General features: G+C 44.3%; 1 protein-coding gene across 1 annotated transcript; it reads left to right on the top strand.

The window, feature by feature from the left end:
• The first annotated feature begins 5,923 nt into the window (after positions 1–5,923).
• On the top strand, positions 5,924–9,081 carry LOC120804633 (piggyBac transposable element-derived protein 4-like). The gene is made up of 2 exons (XM_040154101.1): positions 5,924–6,160; positions 6,249–9,081. The coding sequence occupies exon 2, from the start codon at positions 6,645–6,647 to the stop codon at positions 8,679–8,681; it is 2,037 nt and encodes a 678-aa protein (XP_040010035.1). The 5' UTR covers positions 5,924–6,160; positions 6,249–6,644; the 3' UTR covers positions 8,682–9,081.
• Positions 9,082–9,718: the final 637 nt, after the last annotated feature.

Here is a 9,718-nt window from a genome sequence, read left to right as displayed (position 1 = left end):
ATAGCATTTCAAAGAGCAGAGAAATGAATGCGTCTTACGAAACTGACTCCATCATGTGGGTGTGGGGAAATGAATTTGTCATTGGGATGAATTTGTTGCTTTTGAGAGAAATACGTTTAAAAATAACCCAGCTATCACTTTATCAGTAAGATTTAAATTATTGCTCACTGGTTCTGCATGTGTCTTTACATGATGCTGAAAAACAGGACCAACAGGAGGGAAACATTAGCCCATTCAGTTTAGGCATAAGAAAAATGTAATAACTCTTCAAAGAAGCAGACAGTTGCCATGGGTTTACAGACACTTCTCCTATAGCCTTGGCTTTGTGTTCTTTAAAGCTGTTGGTAAATAACTACTGTGAATGATTCTTGGATGGCAAGTGGATCTTCCATGTGAGACACAGTCATCTGCCAGTGAAATGAATGCATTGTTTGTTACTTACAACACTGATAAATGATTGTACAATACACGCACAATCTGTTTGTTGATATTTTTCCCATCCCGGCCATTTGGATCTAATCAAAGGCAACATGCAAACAGTTCTTATTATCTAGAAGACTCCAACACAAACAGATGATTTATTGTTCATAATAAAATCGCAGCAGAGTATTAAAGTGGAGGGGATAAGCCAATGATCAGCATTCTGCATCAACTGCCCTCCATACAGAACATTAATTACATTTCAAATTAACAGCAATGCTCTGTTTCCCATGGATGCATACAAAGGCTGGTGTGAATTATTGACATATGTTAGAGGATTAGTGACACATTCTTCAGAACAATTTTTGTGTTTGTTTATTACATCCTGAAAGGGGGTTCCGGTTATTCTCTATGTGTAGCACAAAAAAATCCCTTTTGCACAATCCCCGATTGTGCCGTATTTTCTGGTCTTTGATACATCATTGTGGGAATCTGTCGCTGGTTGTTCAGTCAGGCAACGACAATATTTATATCCCTATGAATGCACAGGTTGCTTGAGGACAAAGACAAGCATTAAAGATTCTTTAAACATTTGATTTTTTTCTACCAAAATGCCAGCCTTCAAATTAGCTTTTGAACCTCCAGTAAAAGAAAGCAACAACAGTGAGGGCAAATCTATAAATTGTATGTTATTTTTCTGAGTATGAGCAGTCTAAACAATATTTGTGGACGAAAATAATGAAGACCAGAAGTTTAAACTTCTAGACCTACTGTAAGAGAGAAAAAACAACCTGGAGCCACTTTGATAAGAGCTTGAATACTTTTCTGTGAAAGTTTTATTTTTATAAAGTGCAAGCTCTTATGCACCTAAAATCCGCATATATCATCTATTGTCTCTCTCTCTCTCAGCAGCAGCTGTTTGTGGCTTCATTTTACTGCAGGGAAAATAAGAAGGATGAGCGGTTTCTTCCAAGGTGGCATACAGCCATCTGAATCAAACAGAGGTGTGCTGACAGTGATAAGGGCACTTTAATTGTACATCCATCAAGTGATGTATTCCTGGAACAATTTTGAGGCATTGTGACAAAGAGCAGTTAATGCTGAAACATGCAGAGGCGGGGTCTCAAACACAGAGATATTTAACTTTCGTTAACTTGCGCTCTTCGTGATAGTAAACTTAATTAACTTACTTCACCTTTTCCCAGAAAAGATAGTCAGTGGTTTTCACTGTAAAAAAAAAATACCACTTAGTGTCTTAAATGGCAGTCAATAAAAAATAAAATTAATACCAAGATACTGAATTTTATGCCTAACGGCAATGAGTTATTGTTTTAATTAGGAGAAATCACAGATTGAATTTGGTTTTGACCAGCAGACGCCCTGAGAATGTGCCAAAACCAGAGCCAAGGCCTCACTGACCAGGTCTGTCAGTCCTGGTCCTGCGCAACAGGCATAATGAGGAACACATGGTCTGACAACCAAGAGCCAAGTCAGATCTTGGGTCGGTATGTGAGACACAGAGACAAATAGATACAGCCTACTCTCATTAAAACTTTTGAATCCACTGCTCTGGTAAGAGAAGTTTGTACACATTCAAAGCATACGACATGATGTTCAGCATGATTGAGACTCTTTCCTCCTCCCTCTGTATTCTGTCTTCTACCTCCATCTAGTGGAGGTAGAAAGTTCTTCAGCAGCTTTATTTGCTCTGTAGCATAACCTGTTGCCTGCCATAAAGTATTTTTTATCCTCTCTCTCTCTCTCTCTCTCTCCATTAGCTCTATAAGTTGATGGACGGTCACACAGTTTTCATAATTTTGCCTCTGTACACAACCACCAAAGGATTTGAAATGTAGTATTCAAGATGTGATTGAAGTGTAGACTTTCAGCTTTAATTCAAGGGGTTTCACAGAAATATTGCATTAACCCTTCAGGAATTACAGCAATTTTTTTATACATAGTTCCCTCATTTTCAGACGATCAGAAGTAATTGGACAAACCAACATAATTATAAATATAAGGATTATATTTAATACTTGGAAGAAAACCCTTTGCAGTCAATGACTGCCTGAAGTTTGGAACCCATGGACATCACTAAATGCTGAGTTTCCTCCCTTGAGATGCTTTGCCAGGCCTTCACTGCAGCTGCCTCCAGTTGCTGCTTGTTTGTGGGTCTTTCTGGCCTCAGTTTTGTCTTCAGTAAGCGAAAAGCAGGCTCAGATGGGTTGAGGTCAGGTGACTGACTTGGCTATTAAAGAATAACCCATGTCTTTGCCTTGAGAAGCTCTTGGGTTGCTTTCAGAGTATGTTTTGGGTCATTATCCATCTGTACTGTGAAGCACCGTCCTATCAGTTTAGCAGCATTCGGCTGAATCTGAGCAGATAGTTTAGCCCTATACACTTGAGAATTCATCCTGTTACTTTCATTGCCAGCTTTACATGCCCATGCCATAACACTGCCTCCACCATGTCTGACAGATAATGTGGTGTGCTTTGGATCATGAGCCGTTCCTTTCCTTCTCCATACACTTCTCTTCCCATCCTTCTTGTACAAGTTAATCTTGGTTTCATCCAATCCAGTTTCAGAGCTGGGCAGCTTTTTTAGATTTTTTTCTGGCAAAGTCTAATCTGGCCTTTCTGTTCTTGAGTGTTACCAGTCGTTTGCACCTTGTGGTAAACCCTCTGTAGTTACACTCATGAAGGCGTCTTTTGATTGTAGACTTCATCCTACGGCTACCTCCTCGAGAGTGTTCTTGACCTGGCTAGATGTTGTGAAGGGTTTTTCTTCACCATGGAAATAATTCTGCGATCATCCACTTTAGTTGTCTTCCATGGTCTTCCAGGCATTTTGGTGTTGCTGAGCTCGGCAGTGCATTCCTTCTTTTTAAGAATTTACCAAATTGTTGATTTGGCCACCCCTAAAGTTTGAGCCATATGTCTGATAGGTTTTGTTTTGTTTGTCAGTCTAATCGTGGCCTCGTTCATTTGCAGCGACACCTCCTTGGACCGCATATTGAGGGTTGAGCTATGAAATGCATATTCAACACTTGGAATCAACTCCAGACCTTCTATCTGCTTTGTCATGAAATAATGAAGGAACGACCACACCTCTCCATGAAACTCACTGGCAGTCAATTGTCTAATTACTTTTGAGCCCCTTAAAATTAGGGACTATGTATATATGTATACATGTATATACATATATATATATACAAGTAGTAATGTCCAATTCTGATAAATACTATAGATGCCCTGACTGCTTATAAGAAAAACAAACAATTATTAAATCACAGATTGTACTGTATTTTCATTTTATAAATGTTCACTGTCATTACGTTTCGATTGGAGATATTTGTATAATCAACGTTAACAAACGAGAACACTGGGAGTAGATTCTTGGCTTAGATATGTACCGCAAGTTACTTCTCTCTAACTACCACCAGAGGGCAGTGTACCACCGTTGCGTAAAGGGAGGGGGCAACCAGGTGAGTGTTTCTCAAGGTCAGTATTAGACGTCACGTTGATTATTTGGGGAGGTAATAGGGTTGTCTACATGTGCAGCAAGACAGAGTAGAAGAGCAGCTCATGACAGGGCAACCCTTTAGCAGAGAAGGTGAAAGACGGGTTATGCAAATGTCTTGAAGATATATGATACTGCAGTTCAAGAACAGGCGCAGTTGTGTTGAAAATGCATACTAATGTACTTCGAATCAGTTTGACCAATTACGTGAAGGATTGTGATCACTCTTCTGTTTCAAGTGAGTTAGCCACTAACACATCCAGCACACTGCTTATAATTTGCTCTCTCAATTCAAATCACATCATCTTAGACTAAGGATACCGTTGGCAGTGGAAGAAAACATCACTATTAATAAGCCCCTCACCGGCGCACACACACACACACACACACACACACACACGCACAGCATACACTGTGTCAGGGAATGACAGAGAGAGAGAAGGGTTGGTCTGTCTTTAGCAGAGGCTGCAGTGGTTGCACCATTTGCTCACATGCTGGCAGATGCACGCACGCGCTCGCACGGACACACACACACACACACACACACACACACACACACAGAGAGAGAGAGAGAGAGAGAGAGAGAAACCATCTCTGAACTCATCCATGAGAGAAGGATCTGAGCTGTGGAGGAGCTGAGTTAGCCGCACAGACACACATGCATAGATAACCACACACACACATACTGAACGCCTGAGCCCCCATTGGTCGGTGTCTCTCCACCCCACCACGGGAGTCTCTGAGGGGTCTGCTGCAGTACTCTGCTCCAGGGGCCTGGAAATGCTGGAGTGAGCCTTTTTTTTTCTCCTTACTTCTATTTATGGGCTGGATATTGGAGGTCCACAGCCGCCCTTGTTTTTCCACTTTTTCTCAACATACTGGTTCCCAGTGTAGGCTGCTTGTACAGCTTCAATCCCTTCTCTGCAGATAGAAACAACAGTAAGGCCTGTAGCTCAGACAGGCAATATGATACCACTGAGAATCCGTGCAATAAGCCAGTGAGGAAGGACGCATAAATCGTGACTCCACTGCAGGGCCCAGGGGCAGCAACCCAGTGCTCAGCCAGCCATGTAGACTCAGGCCACAGCTAAAAGAATTTGGAAAGGACCCTTCCTGTAGCCCATCCCCCATACAAGAAGACATGATTTAACCAGTCTCCTCCCAAGCGAGCAAGGAATCCAGGACCAGAGTTCTCTTGTTTTTAAGTCAAACCCAAAGGTCTTGTTTTACATTTTCTGCCTTCTCTTCTAGTGGAACTGATTGAAACTGCTGTTTGTGTGTGATTGAGAAACACTGTATGAACGAATAGGCAAAATATATGAAAGTGTATTTCATTTGCAATACAATGATGGCTGGAAAAGATAAAAAAGACATCCTGGATTTTGACCCAGACTTTGAAGAGGACAATCCACTCTAACTTGTCTCACATCACATATCACAAAGGCTATTTGGAGGTCCCTCTACTTATCAAAGGGGTGTTACACCTGACGGAGAACACTGCAAAGTAAAGGCAGGGAATGACAGGTGGGCTGTTTATTGTGCCATCATTTATTAAACATTGGTATGACTACAGGTCATAAGCTGAACTGAACCATATATATATATATATATATATATATATATATATATAAAAGTGCATAGTGGAGCTGATGACGATAAACACGGCTACAGTTGGCAAATTTTACAGGCATGTTGCTTTAAGGGTATCTGGCAATGTAATGGACTTTGTTGTTGTGACTATTTACACAGAGAGTGATCATTAAAACCAGGCTGTGACATAGAAAAAGATTCAACATTTTGTCGGTCTGCAGACACAACCTGCAGAGCATCAATCAATCTCATCAGGGAGAGCTCTTCAACCTCAGTTCTGGAGTAAAACACAAGAGTATCTGCCCACATTCATAAAATAGAGGGAGGTCCCTAATTCCACAATAGCCTATAGGGCTTCAGATTCATGTAGGAACCTGTCAGAGGGAAGAAGCATGTTTATGAATGAACATGCTGCTTCTCTCCCCGAGTTCAGTGTGCAGTCTTTTTAGCAAAGGGGTGAATAAGGAGCCCTGTGTGATGTGGAAACATCCATCACTGCATTTTAATCATATTGTGTGCGTTTTTACGCGTTATCTTTTTGTGGGTGCATTTATGAGAGCCTCAATAAACTTTGAACCAACAGAGATCTGGGCGAAACGAGGCCACTCGCAGTTTGTGAGCTGTGCACAAGTGGGTTTTAGAAAGTTTTCATTTCCCCAGCTGTGAGGTTACACAGTTGATTGACAGTATACGGTTCTGACTTTTGGATTTTACGCAGTGGTTTCTGTATCTCCGCGGCCTCAGAGATGGGTATCCGGCATATTGATAGTGGTGAATGCCAGCGGGCATTAGAACAGCAAGCGGCCATCTGCCAGCCTAGCGAACTAGCAACCCCACCAGCTGCAGTCGCAAAACGCCCTACAAAGCAGGACATGCATGCAGCTTCTGACGTCTGCGGCCACACTGCGCTACAAAGCCCTGAAAAACCAGGAGCGGAAACAATGAGAATCAAGCTTATAGACGCCGCATAGGTCCACGACCAGCAAGTTTTTGAGAAGAGGCTGCCGTTAAGTGCACATCAGTTCATTTCGGATGACCGGTTCGTGCGATTATTTTTCCACGGTGAAAAAAAATACATAAAAAGACTCATGCAGGGGCACTTTAATACCCCGACATGGCGACGGCAAGAAAAGGGAGAGAGCTTTTTACTATTTTGGAAACTAGCGCGGACACCGAAAGTACCAGCGTGTGCGACAGTCAAGACTCTCCGCTTAATCTTTCAGCCGATGTGAAGTGGTTCGAAATTCCGTACAGAAAGCCAGACTCGGACGAGGAAGACGAAGTGCGGGAGGAGGAGGACGGCGAGGGGGCGAATGGATTCACGAGCACAGCAGCCGCGGCGGCGGCGGCGGCGGCGGAGACTGCAGACGCGGCCAGCTTCATCGCGGGAGGAGGCTGCAACATAATTTTGGTCACGGGCAGTAACGGGATCAAGCACGACGAGGAGGACTACGCGGAGGACTGTTATTATTCTACCTCCACCAACTGCTCTGATACCACCTCAAACGATTCGGATATTGATTTCTCCGATTTGGAGGAGGAGGAGCGCAGGAGTTTTTTCAGCTTTGAAGATGACTTGGACGAGGGCTGCACTTCTCCCGACTTCTGGGGTGAACCTGACCAGGTCATTTCAATCGAACCATTCTCCGCTGTCAGCGGCCCTCAGCACTCGCTGGGGGATGATGCTGACACCCGTGACTATTTCCGGATACTCTTCCCAGATTCTCTTTTTGAACACATGGTAGAACAAACAAACAATTACGCCCTCTATCGGCAAAGGAGGAGTGGAAAATCAGACCCCCACTGGCACCCCACTGATGTCAGGGAGATGAAAGCCTATGTAGGTCTGAACATTCTTATGGGCATCAATCAGCTTCCAGACACTGGCATGTATTGGGCCAGCGACATTTTCATAGGCAATGCAGGCTTTAAAAAAACAATGACAGCCAGGCGCTTTGAAAAACTCACCCAGTACCTTCAGCTGTGTGACCGCGAGTCTGAGCCTGTGCGAGGGGAACGTGGCTACGACGGTCTCTTCAAAATCCGGCCTCTCCTTGATGTGGTGGAGAACACCATGTGGGATGCGTACATGCCCAACCGCTGTTTGACCATAGACAAGTGTGCCATTGTCATGAAGGGACGTTTCTCTCCCACCCAGTACATGCCCTCCAAGCCCCTGAGGAAGGGGCTGACAGTGTGGATGCTGTGTGACTCACGCTCAGGCTACTGCCACCGGGCCAAGATCTACGTAGGCAAGCCCAGTGAAGACGAGGCAGCAGCCTCCCTGGGCTACAGGCTGGCGACATCCCTAGTGCGTGGCCTGGAGGGTCAGTACCACCATCTCTTCATGGACAGCTTCTTCACCTCAGTGCCCCTGCTCCAGAGGCTGCTGAGGGACGGACTGTACGCCTGCGGGCCGACCCAGCCAGGTCGCAAAGGATACCCAGAGGTCCTCCGCCCGCGCAACGTCGGAAAGCTGTCCCAGGGAGAGTTCTACCAGTGCCAGCGGGGCAACCTGGTTGCTACAGTGACACGGGATGTCAAGATGGTTAGCTGCCTCTCTACCAATTCTGCTCCAGGGATTGTGGGTATCAGTCCAGGCCGGCAGCAGCGTGAGACTGATGGGGAGGGGGAGAGTGACAGCACGGACGGCTCAGGTTTGTCTTTCGGTGTACCCCGACCTCTGCCCTTGCTGTTGTACCAGGAGAACATGAGAGGAGTGGACCTGTGTGACCAGCTGAGGGAATGCTACCAGGTGGGTAGGCCGTGTAAGAAGTGGTGGCGCTACTTCCTGTGGTTCTACGTTAATCTGTGCATTGTCAATGCCTACATCGTCCTGAGGGAGAGCCGAGGGGGAACCCCACCGGCGGGCTTCAACGGCAAGCAGTTCACCCAGCGCCACTTCAGGGTGCGCCTGGCACAGCAGCTGATTGGAGACTACCAAGGGGCAAGGGGCATGGAGCGGGCAGCACGCAAGAGACACGCAGATTCACCCATAGAGTACGGACACCGCCTGGAGCGCATGTCGGAGCGCTCCCGTCGCTGCAGGAACTGCACCAACAAGGGACTGCGACATGAAAGTGTGTTTGGCTGCAAGATATGCAATGTCCATCTATGCAGGGGAGGGTGCTTCTCCGAGTTTCATAAATAAAATTGAAGTGTTTTTTTGTTTTGTTTTTATATCCTTTGTGTAATCAAACAACTTGTGTCAAGGGACTTTTTAAAACAGTAAAACAATTTGTAATTCCAAAGGTTACCACTACAAGTGCACAATATAGTCACACACTTTATGTAGAGCTAGTTTTAGAATAGAAGTATTATTGCACGTATAATAGAGAAAATAAACTGAGAAAACTGTAGATTATTTGAATAAGTATAGAATGTTTTCGGCAACTTGCCTTCTGTAACACTGACGGAACTGCCTTGTGTCACTTTTTTATACGTTAAAACTATGTTAAGGATTTTATATGAAAAAGAAGAAATCAAACTTTTCTGCACTTACAATAGATCAGAAAATGTTTACTATGGGAAGTTTATCTCTCTCCTTTTCCAAAATAAAAACTTCATTACGATGAACTCAACTGACTCACCTCTTTCTTTGCGTGCTGTCAAAGCATGGACAACATCAGTATAATTACTACTAAAGAGGAAGAACAAGGTTAATGAAATCTGAGCATTAAATGGATTAACACTTTCCTGGTTTAAAGTAGGTTCAGCTTTGGTTTCTCCTATTCCTTCACAGACATGAAAATCTGCGTGTCTCTGGGCCTTCAAAGGGACACAGCTTGGAGCAATTACAGAGTAGAAAAAGCCCCTCAGTACTCTCCAGCCAACGGACCAAGTGATGCCATTTCTTTCTCCAACCACACTACAGACACAGAGCCATCTGTGGCCCTATTACACAGAGTCCAAACCCAGAAAGTGGTACTTGTCACTGACATGATTGGAAAATGGAAGAAAGATGATAGAAACACACTTTTGGGGGAGAAGACTCTTTATGACTGACGGGTTAGAGTAAGCTGAAAGGGTGAGGACAATCATCTGAGGTTGTGCTGGATCAAAGCTGTTCCTGCTATCTCAATTGAATGAAGAAATATTTCTGATCAGTGTTAAACGTACTGGTGTGTGTTTTCATCAGGAGTTTTCTGTCCACTCTGTTTTCAAGCTGGCAAGCTAACGGCTGTATGT

The sequence above is a fragment of the Xiphias gladius genome, chromosome 19 (genome assembly GCF_016859285.1).
Source record: "Xiphias gladius isolate SHS-SW01 ecotype Sanya breed wild chromosome 19, ASM1685928v1, whole genome shotgun sequence".
In the NCBI taxonomy this organism is placed as follows: Eukaryota; Metazoa; Chordata; class Actinopteri; order Istiophoriformes; family Xiphiidae; genus Xiphias; species Xiphias gladius.
The sequence above is the reverse complement of the archived record's forward strand: the minus strand, read 5'-3'. Positions and strand labels throughout refer to the sequence as shown.

What these genes read in the sequence shown, in the direction of transcription:
- LOC120804633 (XM_040154101.1), top strand. Translation starts at nt 6,645, where the DNA reads ATGGCGACGGCAAGAAAAGGGAGAGAGCTTTTTACTATTTTGGAAACT.